The sequence below is a fragment of the Cnephaeus nilssonii genome (genome assembly GCF_951640355.1).
Source record: "Cnephaeus nilssonii genome assembly, chromosome: 6".
In the NCBI taxonomy this organism is placed as follows: domain Eukaryota; kingdom Metazoa; phylum Chordata; class Mammalia; order Chiroptera; family Vespertilionidae; genus Cnephaeus; species Cnephaeus nilssonii.
The window spans coordinates 20,137,095-20,161,466 of record NC_137077.1 but is presented as its reverse complement, the minus strand read 5'-3'; the positions used below and the strand labels follow the sequence as shown (position 1 = coordinate 20,161,466).

Sequence of the window (24,372 nt, the reverse complement as noted above, 5' to 3'; positions counted from 1 at the left end):
CAATTGCCCCCTGCTTACCGGCCTGCTCGCCCCCAAATGCCCCCCCATCCCGCCAGCCTGATCACCCCCAACTACCCTCTGTGCCAGTGTGCTCGCCCCCAACCACTCCCCCTGCTGGCCTGCTCGCCCCCAACTGTCCCCCCTGCTGGCCTGCTCACTCCAAACTGCCCCCCACCGTCCTGATCACCTCCAACTGACCCCAATGACAGCCTGCTCGCCCCCAACTGGACCCCTGCTGGTCTGCTTACCCCCAACAGCCCCGCCCCCCACCAGCCTGATCATTCACAACTGCCATCCCATCCTGGCCTGATCACCCACAACTGCCCTCCCCTCTTGGCCTCTAACCGCCTCTATCTCAGCCCCGCCACCATGGCTTTGTCCATAGAATGTCCGGAAGGTCTCCTGGAAGGTCTCCCAGTCTAATTAGCATATTACCCTTTTATTAGTATAGATGGAGGCCTGGTGCACGGGTGGGGGCCGGCTGGTTTGCCCTGAAGGGTGTCCTGGATCAGGGTGGGGGTTCCCTTGGGGCGTGGGGCAGCCTGGGCGAGGGGCCTGTGGTGGTTTGCAGGCTGGCCACACCCCCCCATGGGGTGAGGGTCCCCATTGGGGGTGTGTGGCCAGCATGGGTGAGGGGCTGAGGACTGTTTTCAAGCTGGCCACACCCCCTTCAGGGTGGGGGTACCCGCAGGGGTGCCAGGCCAGTCTGGGTGAGGGGCTGATGGCTGTTTGCAGGCTGGCCAAGCCCCCCAGCGGGGACCCTCACCCCATGGGGGTGTGGCCAGCCTGGGTGAGAAGCTGAGGGCCGTTTTCAGGCTGGCCATGCCCCCCGGTGACCCAAGCTCCCAGCCCCTCCTTTTTTTCTTTCTTCTTTTTTTCAGCACCTCCTTGAGCGGAGGCCAGGGCTGGCTGGAAGCAGGTATCTGGGATTTATTTATCTTCTATAATTGAAACTTTGTAGCCTTGAGTGGAGGCCAGGGCCGGCCAGGGAGGGTGGGAAGCTTGGCTTCCTCCATCACCAGGGACAACCCAAGCCTCCTGCTCGCTCCAGCTCTGTGGCCACCGCCATCTTGGTTGGGTTAATTTGCATACTCGCTCCTGATTGGCTGGTGGGTGTAGCGGAGGTACAGTCAATTTGCATGTTTCTCTTTTATTAGTGTAGATTCTGCTTCTTGGATCAAACCATAATGGGTATGCACTCATTTATCAACCAACAAATGTTAACTGATAATAAATACTGAGCAGCTACTATGCACCAGACACGAGGTTCTAAGTGCTGGGGGAACAGCAGTGAATAAAACAAAGTCTCTGTCAGCAGGGATCTCACATTTACTGTTGTACCCCCAAGACACAACACACTGCTGCAAGAGGGGTTCTAGTGTTGGTCCTATTAGCAGTTGTGTGACCTTGGGTCAGAATCCCTTCATCTCACCACACTTTTTTTTTCATTAGTAAGATAGGAAGACCAACCTTCCAACCTACTTTTCATGTAAATGCAGTTAAAGCAGATAGCAGTTGAAAGACATCTGAGAAATACATAGCTCTAAAAAAAATAAAGGAAGCCATGAAACCCCAAAACCAGTCCAGGATATTATCATAATCTTTTATTATGTATCAAATTGTCTTCAACATAAGTTACAATCTGATTAAATTTGATAGACATTTTTTAAAATCTATTTAAAGAAAAAAAAATCTCTTTATGTACAATATCTTTTGTCTAGAGTCTAGCAAATATAGTACCTTTCATTGCAGGATTTCTGCCTAACATAATAAGCAAAAACAAACGACCAAAAATTATAAACCAAAGCAAAACAAGTCCCTCAATCTCTCAACTATCCATATGAATAAAGCATTAAAAAGATAAACAAAGAATAACATTTTTTCTTGTTTATAAATGCAGAATGAATACTAAAAGTTAGTGGCAAAAAAAAGAAAAAAGAAAAAACAACAACAACAAAATAATAACAACAAAAATAAAACCCCAGGAAAATAACCATCTATCTTCAGGGGTAAAGTTTCCTGCTCAGGAGTGCACGCTGACTCTAGACCATCTCTCGGCTTCTTCGGATAGCACAGCACAGGATCATACTGAAGATCATGCCAAAGATCTGGAAGACAGGGAGGAGAAGGAGGAACAAAGTGGCTTTTGCTGAGGGAAAGACATGAGTCATTCAGGCCAAGACAAAGGACTAGGACCGTGGTCGGCAAACTGCGGCTCACGAGCCACATGCGGCTCTTTGGCCCCTTGAGTGTGGCTCTTCCACAGAATACCACGGCCTGGGTGAGTCTATTTTGAAGAAGTGGCGTTAGAAGAAGTTTAAGTTTAAAAAATTTGGCTCTCAAAAGAAATTTCAATCGTTGTACTGTTGGTATTTGGCTCTGTTGACTCATGAGTTTGCCGACCACTGGACTAGGAGAATCAGAGGCCAAATGAATTAAATGTCAAAGCAGGGAAGTGTAGGCTAGATAATGGGAGGGATCACTGATAGGTGTGATTCTGAGAGTCTGCAGCCACTTGCTAATGCAAGTAACTTCCCTGGGTGAGACAAATACACTCAGAGCTAAATTGAATGCTCAAACTTAGATATTCCCATAGTCCACACAGGCTGGAACTTTCGCTTCCACCTTTGTGTTTTTTTTCTGAGTTTTATATTCTATTTTAAAAGGTATGGTTATCTCTTGTACTGAAAGCTGTGCCACGCTTTTCTAGATACAGATGAGAGGTACAAATAACCATTTAGAAAGCAAGCAATTCTCTCTTTTGGGGTAGTCTTGTGTGGGGCACGCGAGGGCTGTGTCCCTTGAAGAGTTCTCATCATGCCCTCCTGGGGGAAGAAGGGGAGACCCCAGGGAACCTCATCGACCCTTGATGGTTCCTGGGAGCTGATTACTAGAGAGTACATTATTGGATGCTTTGGGCTGTCCACCCTGGATGCCTTTCAGACTACAGAGGGAGATGAAACAACTCACATCCATGTAGCTTTCACTGAACTACTTTTTGGGGGAAAAGAAGGGCAGGTGCATGATGAAAACATGTTTCAAAGATCATCCCAGGATAACTAGCAGGTCTGGGGTGATCCAGACCCTTGCATGGTCCGTGGACCAGCAGCAGTGGCTTCACCTTACATTTACCCCTGAACCTTAATGGTTAAGAGAATGGATTTGAACACTGAGAATGAGTTCAAATCCCAGAAGCTTCACTCATGAGCTCAGAGACTTAGATCAACTTACTCAACCTTTCTCTCTCTGTTCCCTAGTCTCTAAAATGGGAATGCTAAGACTTCCACCTCATAGGTATGGTGAGGATTCAATCAGCTGATAAATGTGTTAGCACTTAAGATAGTGCCTGGCCAGAGCATGCACTTCATCAATGTTAACTACTAAGAAGACGCCCTCCTATCCCCCACCCCAATGTCCAGAACACTCACCATCACCACGGCGATCCCGATGCCCACGGCGCCGATGATGTGGAACTTGTTGTGGAAGACCTCTTTGATGGCCTCAGGGCAGGACTTAGGGGGGCAAACCAAGAACCTGGTCACACACGATCCCTGCTCACACCTCCTTCCTCCCACAGTACCCGTTTCACACCCAGAGCATTGGTGGTTCCAGAGAAAGGGGAGGGGACAGGAGTGTTCAGGCATCTTGGTTGGTGGATAGAAAGGAGAACCAAGAGAGGAATAGGAGGTGGGTGCCACATATTTGAAATCATAGAAGAAAGAGGGGTAAGCCCCTGCTGTGGGTCTGTTTCTCATCTGGGTTACATCTTATTCTTCTGGAGTCTGGACATTAGCTCTAGTTTACAATCTTGAGCCATTTACAAGTCTACAAAGCAGATGTCCAGGACTCAGAGCACACCTGTCCCTGATGCCTTGAGTGCTGGGGGAGGCAGAACATGGAGCAGCAATGGGCAGTTCCAGGTGCCAAATCATTGCAGGCAGCTAGAAACACTTTGCTATTTCCCTGGTCTGGCCTTTGTTTTGCTGCCATTGGGGACATAGAAGGCGCCAAGGCAAGGGAGAAATGAGGTGGCCACCCTGGGACCTTGCAGGTGGAAGACATATTTGTGAAGCACTTAGATGCCTGTCCTTCCAGAACGAGAGGGCAAATTTCACTTGTACCCTTATGGGATTTGCCTAGAGCAAGTGGGCAGGGGCACAAAGATCTTGCTCTTCATGTTTACCTTCACTGTGATGGTTTCGAGTATATCCTTTTTGGGGCAGATGTCCGAGATGAATTGTTCCACTCCCCCAACCACACCACAGCAATTCAACTGTAGAGAGAAGGGCAGGGGTGGGTTAAGAGAAACAAACACAAAAGTGACTAAAATAGAGACGCACTGGTCTGGGACAGCAAATGCCATGTGCATATGCTCTGAGGATGCAAAGACGACATACCGCGTAGTGGATGGCTTTCAGCGTTTCCCGCTGGGGCTCGTCCTTGTTTTTCAGCTTGGTGTAGGTGTCCGTGTAAAATTCCTGGAGTTCCTTAATCACCTGTGATGGACCGACAGACGAGAGAGCAGCAGAACAAATGAACAAATGTCACCTGTTCCGTCTTCTTCACACTCAGCCAACAAATTCCCGTGCTCAGGAAACGTTACCGAGCCGACCGCCCCCATCCCCATTTCCCCTCCCCCTGTGCCATCTCTGGGACCCCTCACTCTCCTCCCACATCCTCTAGGAACTCTGCTCCTGTCATTTCCCCTTCTCCTGCACCTATGGTTGGTCCTTTCAGTCCCACTCAGCTCCTTCCCTTCTATCGATGAGCAAAGTGTTACCTCCTCAACTTAAATTAAAAAACAAAAACAAAACACAACTCCTGATCTGGCTAGTTCCTCAGGCTTCTGTCTTCCTGTTTTCTTCACGCAGAGGCTGTGTGACTTTTGGCAAATGAACCAAGCCCCTCTGTACATCACTTTCTGCATCGTTAGGATGGAGATTGTATTAATCCCTACCCGAGAGGTGACTGTGAAAATTTCAATGTGACATTACATGTTAAGCTCCTAGCACAGTGTCTGGTACAAAGTAAATTTGGAATAAGTATTACCTATTATAAAAGAGAGGCGATGTTATCCTCCTCCTGTAACTGGGTTTGTCCCAACTTAATGGATGCCTGTCTCTTGGTCCCCCCAAACCCACAATATCAACAAACTGACCAACATCCAGCCTTCCTCCTTCCGTATTTTTCATCACTATCCCTTCCTATTTCCATGACTGTGGCTTCTATCATCTGAATAATAAAATCATTGTTTTTTCTTTTCTAAAAACGGGGTTGCCGCATCTAGTGTCTCTCTGCTTCTCTCCCTCCTGCTCAACATGGCAACACAGTCCTTCCTAAAACATTGCTCTGATGTGGCCATCCTGGCCCATAACGCTTTGGTCTCCCTAGGGAGCCCAAGCTCAGCTGTGTCAGGCCCTTTTTTTGCTGGGAAGTACCCTGTCTCCCACCAACGTTCCTCCTGAAATCTTCTCTCTCATTCAAGGTTTATAGGTCAATGCCCTCTTCTCCAGGAAGCCAGAGATCCCCCTTTCCTACCCCACCCTTTCAAATCCCATGGGACTTTTGGATATAAGTGACTTCTGTGACACTTATCAAATGCATGTCTGTCTGCCACCCTAGGTGGCAAAGGTCCTTAAAAGGAGAGCAACAGTTCGTGCCGCGCTTGGCTCATATTTACAAGACGAGGTAAAGGAGCAAGGGCGCCCAGCCCAGAAAGCCGTGTTTCCCTAAGCTGTCTTTTCCAGAAGAATTGGGGGAGGGCTGCCGAGGTGTGAGACACACGCACAGACACACGGGCCCAATGACTATTTCCTGAACATCTACTCTGTGCCAACACTGTTTGGGGAACTGGAGGCAGTGGTTGGCACAGTACCACCCAGGGTAGTATAAACGCTCACACTCCCTGCCCTGGGGAAGCTCACGTTCTGAGGGCGTGTGGGAACACGGTGAAATAAGAGGCGTGATGAAAGCTGACCAAGGCGGGCAGCCAGGACACCCTTCCACCCGCATCACCCCTCACCCGCAAACTCCCAAACCCGAACCACCGGAGGCCCCGAGGTCTTACAGAAAGTACCCACCTCATCTTTGTGCGAATATCCCCAGACGGCCGCAGCTATTTCAAGGGCAAATATCACCAAGAGGAAGACAAAGAACTAGAAGGTAAAACGGGGGTGGGGTGAGGAACAATCTTAGCCAACCAGAAAGATAAAGGGTATTCTGGCAAACAAGGAAGAATAGCAATTCTCTGGGACCGGGCACCTGGGGACACAGATGGAGCCGTTCACAGAAGCGGGAGAGCTGAGAGAGTTAAGCCCGGGCGAGGGGCGAAAGCTGCAGCAGGGAAGGCCTGGGCACAGGGGCCCCCAGCATTGGTACTCCTGAGGAGTTAATTAGGAGCCAGTCAACGATAAATACCACTGCTCACGCACAAAGCCACAGAGATTTGAGGAAATAAGTGAGAACACTCTGGAGTTTGAGGAAAATTGTAACAAGTTTTTGAAAAAAGAGAAGGCACAGGTACCTGTGGATTCAGGGAAAGAAAGCAAACGTGGCCCTCGAAAAAAGGAAAAACAAAGTCCTGGCATTTAGTCACCTGAGGGAAAGTGATAAGACAGAGAGACTCCAGAGAGGACGAGAGGGAGGCACCACCACAGGGGAGAGGATAAGACAGCTGCCTGGCCAGGAGGCTGGGGTAGGGCCCTGAGGGGAGGGACCCTGGGGGCGCTGAGGACAGCTCATGCCCTTGGGGTATCCTGTTCACCCTACTCCCTCCCCCCCAGCTCCACCTCATCCCATCTCACCCCACCCCATCCCATCACATCTGTTCTATGGGATCTCGGGGGCAGGGGGCCCTGGAGTGGGTGTGGGGAACACAGAAAGGATACTCACCAATCCCAGCATGCACTGGGACTCTTGCACAGCCCCACAGCAGCCCAGGAAACCCACCAGCATCATGAGGGCGCCGGCTCCAATCAGAATATAAACTCCTGAGGAGAGAGGACAGAGGACAAGACATGGAGAGATTAGCGTGGAGGCCCAGCTGTTTCCTGCGATTCCGTTTTCCCTCTCTATGATGTGCTCCCTCCATGTCTTTGTCACCCTCCACCTTTGCTCTCAAGCCTCCTTCCCACCAGTCTTTCTTCTAGGACCCCATGGCATCAAGTCCTCACTCCTACCTTACCCTCAGCCTTCCTGGAAGGTGCCTATACCCCTTAACTGGGACAAAGAATACCCCTGGGAGCCCCGGATTCTACGAAGGACACAAACTGGCCTAGTCTGTCACCTGTTTCCAGCTAGATGAATCCACTTACGCTAATGAAGACAGACCCCCCCCCCCCCCCAAACTCCAGGTAAATTCCTGGGACTCTGATGAGCCCCCTGCCAGCCTCTACCTGGCAGAAGAGGCTGTCAGGGCAAGCTCCCAGCAGCAAGGGGCTGTGCACACTGAGGCAGCCAGCCCTGCCATGGGTGGCAGCGAGGCATGCACAGTTAGTAACACCCAAGGGCACATGTTGGCAAAGGTAGAGCAGCTTTCTCTAGTGCAGAGAAGATAGGCCTGGTGTCAGGAGACCCTTGACTGGGTCCTAACTCTGCTACTAAGTTCTGTGTGATCATGGGTAAAACATGTTCCCTCTCTTGGTCTCAACTTCCTTATCAGTAAAATGAGAGGTTGGCTGGTAGAAAATTTAAAAAAGATCCTGCCCTCAGAGCACACTACAGTGATCTTGCGGTTGCCATTCGGTTACTCTAGGTTAAGGGTGAAAAGGCTCGATCCTCTTGTTAAAGGTGGGGTGTGAGCGACACTTTCTAAGTCTTCAATTTTAGTGACCAATGGAGAGGGGGCGATGAGAAGGGCAGTGCCCTTTGCAATTTCTGACTATGCCCAACAAAAGGCATATTCCTGGGACGGGGACCCAGTGGAGCATACTAGCCCTAGTCACCCCCCGGGAATGCCCAGAGGGGCCCAGGTTGCAGTTATATTCTGGAGAAGTCACAGCTGTTCTGCAGAGACCACCCCCCTCTGAGGCTCCCTCAGCAGACCCCATGGAGCATTTCTTTTTATTTTATTTTTAAAAAATATTTTTTATTGATTTTTTTTACAGAGAGGAAGGGAGAGGGATAGAGAGTCAGAAACATCGATGAGAGAGAAACATAAATCAGCTGCCTCCTGCACACCTCCTACTGGGGATGTGCCCGCAACCAAGGTACATGCCCTTGACTGAAATCGAACCTGGGACCCTTCAGTCGGCAGGCCGACGCTCTATCCACTGAGCCAAACCGGTTAGGGCCCCATGGAGCATTTCTAACTCTGAAGCCCAGAACGTCTGGGTTTGAGAGCCAGCACTGTGACCCTGGGAATGCCACCTAATCTCTCTGTGCAACACTTTTCTATCTGCAAAGCAGGGATGGTAATGTCCACCACGAGGTGGTTATGAAAATTAAGAGACATGTCATCAAGGTGTGCACAACAAATTTCAGCTACTGTTAATCTTAAGAATGCAAAGGATGGGTGACAATTATGAATCATAATGGTGAATTTTTACATACTTGCTGATCCCTCCCTGCTAACTGGGAGCAGGGCAACTTTCTTGAAATAGGGGCGGAAAGGGAAAGAATCTATGATATTTCCACACAATACACAACAGGACACTGCAGTGAGAACCCTGGGCAGGTGTCTGTGACTTCACTGGTCCACATCTGGACCCCTAGTACGAGGGCGAGGCTTTGCAGGCAACAAACCGTGCAGTCTGCCTGCAGCTGAAGCTCACGGGCAGCGCTGAGCAGAACGCACACAAGGGAGCATTTGTGTCTCTGCCCCCTGTGCCCCACATCTGTCGTGATGTCAAGTCACGTGGGTTTACTGGCAAACCCCTCCGCTGTATGAATATGGGTATTGTTCCCGTGCATGCCTGGCTCAGACTGGGCAAGGGGACAAATGCAGCTTGTCCTTGAGTCAAGTCCCATCCTCCTGGGCAGTCCCATACTGCGGGGCCCAAGCCCTGGGCGCTGTGGAGGAGGGCTCTGACATGAGGACACCCATGTGTCCGTCGAGGCAGTGACATGGCCTCAGCTTCTCCCCATCTTATCGGGACAAGACAAGGAGGATGAGTCACTTCTCTGAGCTCCATAACAGGGACTGAATAAACAGGGGGTATTAAGAGATCAAGAGGATTTACAAACACACGAAATCTGTTGAGTGGGAATGAACAGACAGACATGTTTTCTCTAAGTCCAGATCCCAGTTGGTAGGCCTGGAGACCCTGGCAGAAGTCGGGGAGTTGGGTGAGTAGCATTAGGGAGCTGTGATAGGGAAAAGCATTTCCAGTGCAGAGAGAGAGATAGATAGCTAGAGAGAAAGAAAGAATATTCTCCCAATGGAGAATAAGAAATATTCATTCTTGGGCTTAGTGGACGAAGACTTTAGGACAAAGGGTGCTGTTGGCTTTAAATCTTGCTCAAGCAGCTGCAGATCTGGGGTGTCTTGGCTTCACCCTCTCCAGTTCCCAGGCAGCTGTTTATGGGGATTTTAGCAGCAGCTATAAGATGGGTCATCTGCAAGCGCCCTCCCTGGAAGTCGGGGGGAGTGGGCTGCTGTTAAAAGGGCCATCCCTGCAGGGATCCCCCTTGCTAAGCTCCTCTGAGCCTCCACCCCAGCTCGTTAGCAAGGGCTGGCCACGCAGATAACAAAGCGTTCTCCTTTATAAAACAAGTGAATGTGGGCTTTCCATCTGACTCATGGAAAAAGTTATTTGTCACAGAGCCTTCTCTAGGATTACTGTATTAGTTTGCTCAAGGGCTGTTTATTCTGCTTTTTTTTTCAGGCTGACATTATAGCTAGTTTTTAAAAAAAGCCCTTGGTGTAGCAGTGGCAGATGCCAGGGTGTCCTTTCACCTGTTTATCAGGGCTCGGCGTTGGCTGGACAGAGGACACATCAGCCTCCTGTCACCACCTCAACCTCTTCTTGCAAAAAGCACTCACCACACCTGTTTGTGTGGAGAACAAAATCCAGCAGAGCTCCTGGCCTCCACTTGCTTAGAACAGTTGATTATCACCGATTAACATAATCAGGGTTCCCAGGAACCCCAACAGCTCTCTTGGTCCCTCTCCATCCCACTGATGGCCGTTTTCATTAATGAGCACCACTGCGAACCCCATCTGCCAAGCACAGAGGTCTCTGCCTCCCAGAGGTGTGGGTGTGTAGACTCTGCCAGTTCCAGGACAGGAAGATGAAGAGACACGGAACAACCAAACAAGCTGCCCCAGATCATAAGCTGGAAACAGGGAAGTCAGCGGAGTGTAGGCGATGTGTCAGGCACCGTGTCATAAAAGGGGAACGGTCCTTGAGAGTGTGCATGTCCACCGCCTCTGGTTCACCAACCCCCCCCACCCCCAGATGCCCTCATTCAGTGGCTATGCTCTGGGAGGACACCAAGGAGTTAAGAAGGGCTGCTGGCCCGAGACCAAGAAAATGAAGTTCCCCAGCATGTTTGCAGCCTGGGATCACGAATACTGCTGACGGGCTGACTCTCCCAGGGCCTGAACAGCAGACAAGGCCCTTATAAGGCTGCCTGTCAGCTGTTCTGCTTCACTATGGCCTGTTTTGAATGTTGGAACGTTTCTTTTTTCACTTGCTTCTCTGTCTGGCTATCCATTGTTTCTCTGCTTTCAAAGCTGTGGTCCTTCAGGTTTCCTGATGGGCCAGCTGCATGGTCAGGCTGGCCTGTGGATTGCCCTGCAGATGGTCAGTGCCCCTGGGCAAGGGATGGTCACCTCCTGATGCTGGGAGTAGCGGCCTGGGTGGAGCTGGCACGCTGCTGGAAGAGGGCGATGGGTCAATACCAAGGCTGGTGTCACAGTCCAAGTGGGAAGGGGACACAGTGTATGAAGCCTCCTCAGCTCTTTGCCCATGGACCGTAATGACTGAATTTCAGAAAGCGCTCAGGGAAGGTCAGGGCCAGGCTAGACCCAAGTGGCCACCCAGCTGACTGATGCTCTAGTGTCACTTGCATCATCCTTTGCTCCCTGAGCTTCTGCGACCTGAACGCAGTCTTCAAAGCTGAGCTCTTTCCCAGGCGGGGGGTCCAGTTGCAAAGGGTCCATTTCCTCTGTTAGAGCTTAAGGCTGTGTTAATGCGAAGAAACACATGCATTGTGTCTCTGTGGGACTGTGCCTTCCAATCCCTATCCTAGTCACTGAAGGTAGGACCAGTGGCCATGGCGGGTGGGAGGTGGGCAGGGCCTGCAATGACCTGTGAGGTTCCCAGAGGCAGGTCCTGGCTCCCCAGACAGTGCGCTCATCACTCTCCTGACACTCTACACGACTCTCCCACCTGTCATCTGCTGGCTAGGGCCACCGATACTTGCAGTTTCCCTCCTCCAAGGACAATTTGGGCGTAATCCAAAGCCAAAAGAGCCCCCACCCCTGGGGAACGTCCGGTCAGTGTAGATATTTTCCATTCCTACATCGGGGAGGCCTCCCCACAATCCAGTACAGGTAATACAAGAAACAACTTTCACAGGACTGGGTTCAAACCCTAGCCCTGCCTTTTGAGGGTATGGCGCTCGGACAGGTTATTTAACTCCCTAGGCCTCCATTAGGGGATCACTCCATGTATGATAAAGAGCTCCCGGGTTTACATTACATAACCACACGTGAGACAGTGAAGGACACACAGAGAAGGGTTAGTGGGAGCGTGTGGGAGCCAGGCCCCCTGCAGAGAACTATGGGAGGTGCCTGGGGACTGCCCCCGCCTCACATTCCTCCAGCAAATCTGCTCTCCCCTCTCGCTGCAGAGGGTTCCCAGCAGCCTGGTGTGACGTGACATGACATGACATGAAAAGGAGTGCTCTTGGTCTCCCCCAGCACCCCGCCCCCGCCCCTCTAGCTCCGCAGGCGCAGGCGGCATTCCAGGGCTGCCACAGACTCACAAAAAGCAAGCTGTTGCTAAAACAAGTCGGGGCACTATGGAGACCTGCTCCCCAAAACTCTGCGCGCAGTTTAAAAACGCACACGCGCATTGTGCTTTTCTTCCTCTCACTTTTTTTTCTCACGACAGGGAGGCACACCCTAAAAAAACCCCAACTAACGACAACAGCAAAAAATAATAAAAGCCGGGAAACCATCCACAGAGCCCGGGGCCCTGGAACCACGAGGCTGGCCTCCCAGGCTGGCCTCCGGGAGGCGGGAAGGAGGTCTGCAGGCTGGCAGCCACCGCGCTCTTCCTGAAGGCCTGGGCGATAAGTCTCTTCAGACTGTTTTCTTCATCTTTTTTTTCTTAAAAATAACTTCTTTGGTGGGTGGGAAGGAAGTGACCAAACTTATACTTTGAGCCTGACGATGTGACAACACCACCCTAAAAATAGGGGCTGCTTTTGTTTCTCGCAAATGAAATGCTTCCCATTCCCAAACCGGGCAGAAAGGAGAGTGGCAGAGCCTGTGTTGTCCCAGAAACTGGGCAATTGCGTTTGACAGGCCTCCCTCAGTGCTCCCACTCATTTTAGAGAGGCCTTTACGTGGCGATACAGCAGTGAAAAGTGACAGAATGATGCTAGAAAAAATGCCACGGAGCCTGTGGGCATAAAGAAACCTGTTAAGTCAATTCTTACTGAAATTGGAAACCTATTCCCTAAAGTAGGAATGCTTGGCCTTTACACCAGCACCAGCACCAGGGGTCCAGAGGGTTGGCGTCTCTACTACTCTCTCACTAATTTTGACTGTTATTATCCAGGAGGCAGGTCTCTGGGGTCTCAGAGCCCCTCTCTGAACAACTGGGGAGGAGTCACCTCTCCTTTGCCTGGCACTGTGGATTCCCCAGGACAAAGCTTTTTGAATTGAGGAGATGATTAAGCCTGAGAAGACATGAAACGAAGAGGGGATCAGGGTCCAGGACAGAGGTTCTTTCTTTTTTGTTGTTAATCCTCACTTGAGGATATTTTTTCCATTGATTTTCAGAGAGAGTGGGAGAGAAGAAGGGGGTCGGGGAGAGAAACATCATTGTGAGAGAGACACATCGATTGGTTGCCTCCCACATGTGCCCCGACCTGCAACCCAGGTACGTGCCCCTAACTGGGAATCAAAACCACGATCCTTCAGTGCGCAGGTCGATGCTCTAACCACTTAGCCACACTGGCAAGGGCAGGACAGAGGTTCTTAAATCCCCAAGAGTGGCAGCAACTTTGGTGGAGCCAACTTCACAGAGAATAGCTGAAACTCCAGACTTAGTCAGCATGAAAAAAGAAACCACATCAGTCAAATGCAAATTCATGGGCATAACTACACAAAGCAAGGCTTGCAAGGGACATGACTGACCAATGTGGCCAGAGCAAACGTCTTTCCCAAGGCCAAGTCCCTGGATCAACAAGGCATCTCTGCAGCTGGAGGAAGCACCAAGTCTCCCCATGCTCACCTGTGTAGAAGCTGGAATGACTATTTTCTTGCTCAAAGATGCTCTTCGTCTGAGGGTCGAATCGGAGCCATAGTCCAATGGCAAGGACTGCAATCCCAGCAAGCTGCAAGAAATACAGGGTGTTGGCATTAATTCTGGCTGCCAGGGAGAGCATGGTCTCTGAGTGCTGAAGGTGGGACCACACTTGATTTCTGCCCCTCACCCATGTACCTGTAGTAGCAGCAGCCTGTGTAGGATTAGGAGTAGGGGATCAATCCATTTGCTAAAAATATCAGTAAGCTGGGAATAAATAATTACCTACTAGCAATACAGCAAAAATGGTTACTTTATGAACAATGGAATATTATACAGCTGCGAAAATGAACTATAGCAATACGCAATCCTATAGTGCATCTCACCATGTTAAACAAATGAAGAACCCCAAGAATATATTCAATATATTCCATATAGCTAAATATTACTCTACTGTTTAGGGGTATAGAGATGACAAAGGGAAAAAAGGGAAGTGATGATTATAAAGTCGAGCGGTGGTGACCTGTAGTAGGAAGGAGGAGTTCTCATCAGGGAAGAGCACTTGGGGGCAGGGTCTGGGGCACTGGCAATATTCTAGCTTTTGACTTGGGTGATGGTGACATGGGAATTCACTTCATAGTTACTCTTTAAGCCATTCATGTTTTATGCACTGCTCTGTGTATACACCATACAATAAAACAAGAAACAAGCTGGTCAAAGGGCACACACATGCGCCAATGAGGGCAGCTGTGATTCCTATCAGACCTCAGAGTCCCCCCTAGAGCGTCCACATTTGCTCCTTTCCCTTTCCACACAGGGAAACCTTACAAGCTGACTTGCCCAATTCTAGGTTTTAGGGACTTGCTTTCTTACGAATGATCCTCTAAATATCAGACGAGAAACCTCCAAGTAATCTTCCAATCTTATGAAAATCCCATTTCATAGGTGGGCAAGTTGAGATACTGGACTGTAATGGGCAGACTTTCCCAATAAAGAACCAAACTAAGGTGCCAAATCCTGGCCTGGCATTGCTGAACTAGATGCCTGTGGAGGTGGCCTCCTGCCAAGCCATCTCCCCACCCTCAGGGCCAGCTGAGCTCCGTCTCTCACGCTCGTACCAGGGCTTGCTGGGGAGTGACTCAGGCTGCAGTGTAGTGGCCAGCTGGATGCCTGAGGGGGTGGGCTCCGGGCCAACGCCCAGGCACCAGGTTTCACTGGCCCACCCTTCTCAACAGAGACGCCCTACGTCAGAGCCCTGCTCTTCAGGAACCTTGGTTCTCTGCCCCCGGAGAGCTGAGACAGCCCAGTGGTGTGGACAGGCCTCTCTTTCCTTCCTTTTTTGCTCCCCTCCCTTTCCCCATGACTTGGCAGTTGGGTGGAAGAGGACAGCAACAGTGGAAAGGCTGACCCAAGCCCTCCGTGTGCAGCAGTGAAAACCTTGCCTACACCCGCAGTGGTGTACACTGCCCTGGGTGTGTTTCCCTAGTGACGGGCTGGAATCCCTGCTCAGAGTTCTACTCTCCAGTCTCTCATCTGTAAACAAGGAAGGTGGCCCTTTCTTGCCTTTTAAGTATGCCAACAAATAAAGGAGACTATATATTACAAGTATTAGAAGTGACTGTGAGAACAACTTTGTCAGCATCCAGGTCACCACAACTACACTCCTACCCCCTTGAACAGTCACTCAGCATCTTCCCAAACCTCCCAGTCCTCACCTTAGGGAAGGCAACACCAAACAGCAGTAAAAATGACACATCACCACATGGTCCATGGTAGGACAGTACAGAAAAGAAAAACTCATGGGTGCCAGACTTGAAGGAGCAGGACATTTAGAGTTAAAACAAACCAGAAAGTTTTAGGTTCAAGCAAATGTGGCAGGTCTTCCCTCATCATTAAGACAAGACATGCAGGTGAGGAGGATCTCCTGGCTTAGGCCAAAGACAATGGACATGGCTCCGTGGGTCTCTCTCCGTTAGAGCAGGGACATGCCGTTAGGTGGGGCCCAGCTAGGACATCCCCGTATACTGGGTACTGGATAAGCACGCACTTGACTTCATGGTGGGCAGGCCCTGGCCTAGCTCCTCTGGGTCCCGGGGAGTTAAAAAGAAAGAAGGCAATGCTTTTCCCGCTTCCCCCACCCCAACACACGGAGGCCCAATCAGACCCTTGGAAAATGAGAGACAGGCTGCTGGCCTCCTTGCAGACACAAAAGCATCAACCTGAGAAGCCTGTAGGCTGGAGCGTCACACACAGCCAGAGGTTGTTCCAGGTTTTGGTTAGCACTTAGCCACAGTCCTCCCTCTCGCCCTCATCTTGGTGCTGCTGTTGCCGAGAGGTAGTGTCCTTTATTGTCCTTTCTGTTCTAGGCTTGTGCTTATCAAAGAATTATCTTCAAGCCATCTCATTCTTCTGGTGGATAAAGTTACTCAACCGCCCCACCCCTTCCTCTGCCAGGAAAGTTCTTCAGCCAGTCACCATGAAAAGAATAAAAACAATCCCACCCAAAGGAACGCAGCTACCGAAGGTGTGAAGGAAGGCTGCACTGTGCACAGAAGCTCCTCCTGGGCCGGAGCTGGGTCTCTTTGGGAGTGACGCCATGCTTGGATAATGATGGGGCTCCCTCCAAAACCTCCACGGGTGAAGCCCCTCCCATTTCATAATTTCAAGGATCCCTAATCAATCTGTAGAAGGCCAGTCATTTCACTGGTCTACACGCACAGATGGCAAGAAGGACATTTCCCGGGAGAACTGAAACCAGCAGGGGAAAGACTTCAGTTCTCACCTAGTCAAAGACAAGGCCAGATACAGGAACGCGGGTCCTGCATGTCTGGACCCCATCCAGAACACTTCGCAGAATGGGGGAAGCAGCAGCTGGCTCTGGAGCAATGGAAGGAGCGGCAATAGATGGCAGTCTCATTCCTAAAGCCTCACCATAAGAGAGGGGGAAGGGAGGTCAGCGGCAGGACCGGGAGCACTTGGTTCACCAGAGGAATGAGCCCGCTGATTTTTTTTTTTTTTTTTGGTTGGATCACTGAGTTAATTGGCCTGAGGAGATGCTGTGTAAGCCACTAGCGGCCCCATTTTCTGTAATGCTTTTGGAGAAAAGGTTTCATTTGGCTGGGTCACATGGCTGGGGGGGATCCCAAGGCCATGAAGTGAGTATAATTGGCGCCCCCTAGTAATGGCTTACATGGTTGTGGGGGCAGCACTACCTAAGGGATGCAGAGTATTCTGAGGAGAACTCACTTCTTGGTGTGGCGCGGAGGGGCTCCCCAGCCCCCCACCTGGCTCTCACCCCCGTTACTTGAACACTAGAAGAAACCAAATGGGAAGGGACCATAAAGAATCAAAGAGAACTTTGACCTGTAAAAGGGGCATCCAGTCAATGTTTAAGGGACTCCAATAAAATAAGAAGACAGGGCCTGGGAGGCCAAAAAGTTGACTGTTTCCTCCCAGGTTAATAACTGATACATGGCAGGAATGTTGGCCATATAGTTGCCAAGGCTGCTACTTTACTCTTGCCCATCCTTGTAGGATCTGAGCTGAGCAGGTTTGATACGGATGCTCAGTTAGACTAATTCCTGCTCATAGAGCTCTTGAAAGGGGACAGAGACCTGCCCAAGATCGCCAACTGGTCCAGTGGGGATGGAAGTAAAAAGTCCAGCACCTCTACTCCGTGCCTTGCCCTGCCTGGTTACCTCTAGTTTCCAATTACAGCCCAAGGGAAATGTTCTGGTTTTGCTGAGAAAAGCTCCTTTGCCTGTGGGCTAGATAGAAATGGTCTCACCCATGTCATAGTGCAGGGAGAAAAAGGGTAGTGTTTTTTTTCTCCCTATTGTTCTACTGGAAATGTCTTCATTTCTTCAAAGAATTCTTTTCTTCCCAGAAGATGAGCCATGAGAAAAACAAGACACACACCCAACTGAGGGCATTCTACAAAAGACTTGACCAGAACTTCTCAACACAGTCAAGGTCATGAAAAACAAGGAAAGACAGAAACTGGCATAGACCAGAGGAGATGAAGGAGACTGACAACTGTCCCGTGCATTGTGGAGGGGATCCTGGAACTACACGTGTGCGTAGCTATATAAAGAAGGTGGGGCCTCTCCCAAGGCTCCCCGTCTCCTTCAAGAACCTGCTCCATTAACCCACCTCTTTCCTGCCTCTGCACTCTGTCTCTGCCACTGTTTCATCCTTTGCCAACACACATGGGCAGGTGTGTCTATCCTGAAACACCACACAGAAAACAAAACCTCTCTTCCTTCAATCTCACTCCGAAAGGCTGCAGACAGCTTAGGTCGCCGCCGACTTTTAAGGCTTTTTGCTCCGTCTTCACATTGTTTGATCTCCCAGCAGCATGACAGCATTCACCGCCTCCTCCTCCTCACCTGCTCCGTGCATGGGAGCACTCAACGTTTCCCAGATACGTCTCGTATGCTCCTGCCTCTGCTCCTGCAAGTCCCTCCTCCTGGAATGTGGTCCTGGCCACCTAGGCCTGCTGTTCCCCCACCAAGATGTCCTCAATCCCTTGAACTCCACATTGGCTCTCTGCAACACCCTCACACCCTCCCTGTCATGAGTGTGCTTGTCTGTGTCTCTAACCAGAGCTTAGCTCCTTGAGGGCAGGGCCACTTCTTACTCATCTCCAAGGCTCCCCTGCCCCATTCACACTTCGGACAAAACAGTCATTAGTAAATAATTATTCCGCAAATGAAGGATTACTTCAATGAAAGAGGATCTCTGAAACCCACCAGAATTTCCTCCCCTGGCCCTCTCCCCTTGGCAAGCCTCCTTTCCCATTTGAGTTTTCATCCAGACCCACCTTCGAATATCTCACAAGGAAAGTCAGAAACGACCAAGAACAATTACTTGCCCAGAGAAAATCCTGAGAAAAACCCATGAGGGTACGTGGTGAATGTCACTGTGAGATTTAGGGGCAAGTCCACATAAAGTCTTTTGGAAATGAGAGTTTATAAAACGTTCCTGCATTGCTGTCCTCTCCCCCCCTTCCCCCCTCCCTCCCTGCCGTACAGTTACACACTCCGACTTTTTACGAGCACACAACACAGGTAACCCTGTCTCTGGGGCTTATGGCCGCGTCAGGAGCCATGAAACTCAGCACTTCCCCAAGCCGGGGCCCACAGGGAGCAGCCTCCTCTCTTGCCACCGTAAACACTGTGCTGAAACACTCACACGAAGACCAGGACCTCAGTGAGTCACACCAGTCTCGCTACAGGGACAGGCCCAGAGATCTTACACTGAAACGCACACCTGGAGTCCAAGGAACCAGCTCCAGTTCCAAAGGAGGCTGAAGACAAATCAGGGTAATGCCGCTTAGGGGCACCTGGCTGCTCTGGACCCCACGCCCCAGAGTCTGCAAAATGGGTTCCGGTTAGAGCCCGAGGAGCCGTTTCTGAAGAGGCCGCCCTATTGACGGAAACACTTACAGTGAACGTGGAGAAAGATGAGGAGGTGACAGGAAGGAAAGAGCAATTGGCTAATGATGAGGATGTTTCTGTGTGTGTGTGTATTGGGGGGAGGGGCGGGGGTTTGGGGAGGGTGATCCTATTTCCCATCTCTCAGGTGGAAAGAAACACATCTGCCTGTGGGACAAATCCCACCTCAGTGAAAATTCCTCTGGTGGCAAATGAACCGGGTGGTCTTGGTGACAACCCCACCCTTTCCTCTAGTCCCTTCTTTCTTCTGTAATATGACCTGACTGGTCAGTTTTTTTTAAAAGGGCAAAATACTCCTTACACTTTCTCTGTCCAGCTGTCTCAGAAAAGCCCGAACGCAGAGAGCAGCTCGTTCTCCACAGTGGTTTCTCTGAGAGGCCGGCCTCAGGCGTGTGGTCACAGCTGCCACTTTGGGAAGGGCTGGAGGTGGGCAGTGGCGACAGGACGGGGTCTGGGAAGATTGGGAGCACTTTCTCTTTTATGTCCCATTGTCCTCCTGCAACAGCCAGGACTATTTGGTGACTTGGGTGAGGCTGTGGCCAAAGGGATGCTGCAAAAGTTCTCAGTAAGGGGCAGGTGACCTTGACTCTTGTTACCGGTCACTTGCATGCCTGTGTCACCCAGGGCCTGGCTTACATAGGCTTTCTGTCTACACATGCACCTGCCTCACCTTCATCCCAGGGGAGTCTGTGTTCCCAGGTAATTCATGTGACTTCGCTGCACAACGGTTGAGAGGGGCTGGATGAGTCAAAGGGCGTGGATTTGAGTCTGATTCTGGCACTACCACTAGGAGCCGTATGACACTAAACACTTTCCTTAGCTTCTTTGAACCCTAGCGTCCTCATTTATTAGGAAAAAAATGTGTATGATACCTGTCCTGCCTTTGACCTAGGGCTAGGCTGATGGTGAGGATTAAATGAGGCAATGCATATAAAAGTCTGAAAACTGTGAAGTGCTGTAGCCAGGCAGATTCTGTGGCGGGTGGGGGGGGGAGGGCGCGGGGGAGGGATGATAATGACAACAATCACAAAGACCCTTGAGAAAGACACGAGACGACAGTGGGGCAATTCATGGCACTTGGCGGACGTCAGTTGCGCGTCCTCCTGTGATCTGAGGAGGTGGCTGGGCGGGAGCAAGGCAATTAGGACACTGGGGTTCTATTTTCTGGTTTCTGTGAGAGCCCGTGAGTGTGGTGTGGTGGGGAGGTGGATAAATTTACCTTCTTCACACCCATACTCGGTGTCCGGAGCTCTGCTGGGATCAGATGGGAACGGCCAAAGAAAAGTGGGGAAGGAAGGTCAAAGGGAGATTGTTGGCTAAGACTGGAGGCCTCTGTCCTTCCTTGGATCACAGGCTGCTTCTGTGGGTGAATTAACTCTGCAGCAAGGAGTTATTAAAGGAGATCACAGAGAGGGAGGGATTTTACCTCTTTACTTCCTCCCTTCAGTAAGATAGGTATCAGCCCTGGGTTTGTTTGTTTGTTAATGTCCTGGACTTAGGAGACCCCTGGCATGGTTGCCCACGGTGCCCAGAAGTTAGCAAGAGACGGAATATTGAGGAAACAAGTTTCCCCTACCAGCCTATTCTGGGCCCAAAATACCAGTCATGCTTTAAGGCCTCGGCAGTGGGGACGAGGGCCTCTGTGTTCACACAGGCTTCAACAGTTAAAAACAAGTCAGGCCACCCAGACCTGCGGGCTCCGGGCCTCACCCATCTCCATGGCAACCCTGGCTCACCACTGAATGCCAAGCCTGGATGGGATGATTCACTGTCAGGAGGCTGGGCCTGGCGCTGCCAGCAAGAACAAACAAGTGCCTAAGCCCAAGCCCCACCACCTCTTCTAATCCTCTCCTGTATCCTCCTCCCCCAACTCCAAGTGAAGGTGGGAGCTGTTGTCTTTGGAAGGGCAAAGCCACTCGGGCAGGAACAGAAGTCTCAGCGTCCTCCCTTATCCAGTCCCACCACACAGTAAAACAACCACACAAACCAAGCTCCCCTCTATTCAGCAGCAAAACCTGCCACGATTTGCTTTCATTAAGGATCACAAGTAAACTGTTAATTCACAGCAAAGTTTGAAGATATCAACCAAGAACATCACTAACTTTAGTTTTACTGAGTTGAAAAGCCCCAGAAATCACCATTCTGGAGAACAAGCCCTCCCAGCCAACGTCCCTCCCCTCCCCCCGAGTATGATCCTCCTGGGCCATTTCGTCCCTCTAGGCAACTTCTGCTCTTGGGACTTCTACTGAGCTCCTCATCTTAGAGCAGTGTGCAAATCTACAGAAGCTGGTATCCCAAAGGCCACTGGGAAACTTTTTCTTAGGCCAATGGTCCTCCACGTGTGGTCTCCAGCTGCAGCAGCAGTAGCATCTGGGAGCTTGTCAGACATGCAAATTCGCTGTCCCCATCCCAGACTTATTCAGTGAGAAAGTTGAGTGGGGTGGGGCCCAGCAATTCGTGTTTTAACAAGGGCCCCCAGATGATTCTGATGCTTGCTCAAGTGTGACAACCACCCTTCCAGGTCTTCATACAAAATGCTGAACAATCGGGAAGACATGGAAAAGCTCTCTCTGGGGGTTCTGAACCCAGAGGCCAGTGTGAAGGGCAGGCAGCCCTGGAGCAGGGCTATGAACTTTCTCTGGGCTCAAGGTTCCTGTGTCAGTGAGAGCTCACAGGCTCAGCCCAGCAGGGAGCAGAATCTCACCATTCCACGTTACACCGTGGAATCTGGAGTGTGGCTCGGATGCCCTGCCTAGTACTGTAAAGCCATGGGGACTCAGCCTAAGGACCCCCTGAACTGCTGCCAGGTGACAGTTAAGGGGGAGGATACAGGACAGTTAAGCAGGGAGGAAGCAAGACAGATACTGGCTGGACAACTCTACCTTGAACCCACTGAGCCTGGGAAGTCATAGTAAATGGTTCAAGTCAGAACCTGCATTTGGCTTCCAAAAGTGCATGCAGCACACAGGTTCAGTCCTGTGAACACTCCTCCCCCAGATGCCAAGGTGTCTGAAGCAGGACACCCTTGGTAGAAACTTCGCCCTGACTTCTGCAGCCTGCGTTCTCCCTAGGCCAGGCTAGGCATGGGAGGGGCCTCTTCCTCAAACCACCCAACATTCTAAAAAAAAAAAAAAGAAAAGAAAAATTTAAGAAATGCAATGACGTTGTAGGCTATTTCGCTTTAGTGTTAATCGGACTTCTGGCAAGCTTTTCTGTCCATTAGCAACCCCTCCAGAGGCCAGGGAAAGGGAAATAAACAACATAATAATAGTAGCAATTATCATCTGTGTGTCCCACGTAATAGGAGGTGATTTACATATATTATCTCATGTAATCCTCTCATCATTCTTATTTTCTAGATGAAACAGGCTCTGAGAGGTTAAGCAACAATTGGCTGAAAAAGACCCAGCCAGCAGGAGGCAGAGGTCACAACACTCCCCCTTCCCTGCACTGTGCCACCTGGTGAGGGGAAGAATGGGAATTCCTAAGAACTTTTCTTGAGAAATGAGAGGGTGGTCTGGACTTGTTGAATTTGGCATATGACCTAAACCTTAATCTGCCACTGCAGCGAGGTGTTTCAGGTTCAGGGCGTCCATCCAGCTGAGGGGAAGCCAAGGGGCAGGGAGGGCACCGGCCACCATCTTTTCCGTTGGGTTTCTCTCTCTCCTGCTGTTGAGACTGGGAGGTGGTGGTCTCAAGCCCACAGTCATTGGGTCCCAGGGACAATGCACCTGTTAGGGCCAGCTCTCCCTTCCTCTCTTTTCTTCCCATGGTGACTGGCTCTGTCCCCCCTCTAGGATCTGCTTCAGGTTGTCAAGAAAGTTCCAGATAAGTGGATGGAAGGAAAGGTGCTGAGACCACTTTTCTTGGTTTGGAAGCGGAATAGATTTCTTCTTTCGACTCCTCTTATTCAATTCCAAAGGGGAGTTTCTACCCACTGGGCAGTCTTATGGGGATATTTCCAGCAAAGTGCAAACTTGATACCTCTCCTCCCCCATTGTTTCCAGACTGGGGTAATCTCTGAAATGGGCATTTTGTAGACAGTCAGAAAGACAAGTCCTCTAGTTCATCTTTTTGTTTGTAATTCTCACAGGAGGATATTTTTCCATTGATTTATTTTAGAGAGAGTGGAAGAGAGGGTTGGGGGCGGGGGGAGGGAGAGAGACACATGGATTGGTTGCCTCCTGCACATGCCCTGACAAGGGGGTGGGGGGATTGAACTGGCAACCCAGGTGCAAGCCCTTGACCAGGAATTGGACCGGTGATCCTTTGGTGCGTGGCTCGATGCTCTAACCATTGAGAACACCAGCTGGGGCTCTAATTCATCTTCTGAAAGGGATGAAGCCTAGCTGTGAAGTTTCAGCAATCCTGTGCGATGCAGCTTTACAGAACTGAAGCAATAAGCTATGGATGACAGTGAACATTTAGGACAGTGGTGGGCAAACTCATTAGTCAACTGAGCCAAATATCAACAGTACAACGATTGAAATTTCTTTTGAGAGCCAAATTTTTTAAACTTAAACTTCTTCTAACGCCACTTCTTCAAAATAGACTCGCCCAGGCTGTGGTATTTTGTGGAAGAGCCACACTCAAGGTTCCAAAGAGCCGCATGTGGCTCGCGAGCCGCAGTTTGCCGACCACAGGTTTAGGACAACCTCAATCTCTGAACAAATGTGAGAGATATTATAATAGTAACTCCACAACAGCTGCAGAAGCTGACATATGGGCTCTTGTTCATATGTCGGCTTCTGCATTAAATACCCCACTATTCCTCCTGATGGTCCTAAGACTTTGGTTGTATTATTATTTTCATTGTACAGTGAGGAAAGTGAGGCTTAAAGAGTCACCACTTTGCTGCCAGAAATCGTCACTTCTAACAAGTCAACTTCCCCCCCCTCCCCAATAATCACCGTGTGTGTGTGTGTGTGTGTGTGTGTGTGTGTGTGTGTCTATGGTACTACATGTTGCTCTTGTACACACCATGGCAGGCTGGGAAGTGGACAATAAAAAAGAAAATCCAATCAAACATGAGAAGCCAGAAACCAGTTCCCTTGGGGAAGCCAACTTCAGCTTTTTGTGGCCAGATTAATGCCCTGGACTATGAGAAGATTATGGCAAGTTCAAAAAAGTGCTTACATACCCCACAATTCCTTGGGCTTGCTTGCCTGCATTGCTGGCATCCTAAGCACATACTCAGCCTGTCCCTGGCCCTGCAACCTCCATTTCTGGGGATTCTAGTGCACTTAGGGCAGGAGTCCTCAAACTATGGCCTGTGGGCCACATGCGGGTGTTTTTGCCGTTTTGTTTTTTTACTTCAAAATAAGATATGTGCAGGTGTGCATAGGAATTTGTTCATAGTTTTTTTTAAACTATAGTCCGGCCCTCCAATGGTCTGAGGGACAGTGAACTGGCCCCCTGTTTAAAAAGTTTGAGGACCCCTGACTTAGGGGCTCCTTGTGGAGGAGGGGTGACGGTGGCTCAACAGCTATACTGTG

At 50.3% G+C, this 24,372-nt stretch overlaps 1 protein-coding gene across 2 annotated transcripts in view; it reads right to left on the bottom strand.

The window, feature by feature from the left end:
* Positions 1-1,577: 1,577 nt before the first annotated feature.
* CD9 (CD9 molecule) overlaps positions 1,578-24,372 on the bottom strand; it is a 33,057-nt gene continuing 10,262 nt past the window's right edge. The window contains exons 2-9 of one of the 2 annotated variants that reach the window (XM_079774951.1): positions 13,410-13,512; positions 6,892-6,989; positions 6,524-6,595; positions 6,081-6,155; positions 4,398-4,496; positions 4,184-4,273; positions 3,429-3,512; positions 1,578-2,108 (exon numbers count right to left, since the gene is read on the bottom strand). In XM_079774951.1, the coding sequence (XP_079631077.1) occupies positions 2,043-2,108; positions 3,429-3,512; positions 4,184-4,273; positions 4,398-4,496; positions 6,081-6,155; positions 6,524-6,595; positions 6,892-6,989; positions 13,410-13,512 (687 nt within the window). In that variant the 3' untranslated portion in view covers positions 1,578-2,042. The remainder of the gene's footprint in view (positions 2,109-3,428; positions 3,513-4,183; positions 4,274-4,397; positions 4,497-6,080; positions 6,156-6,523; positions 6,596-6,891; positions 6,990-13,409; positions 13,513-24,372) is intronic. The other variant, XM_079774950.1, reaches the window with a different exon arrangement.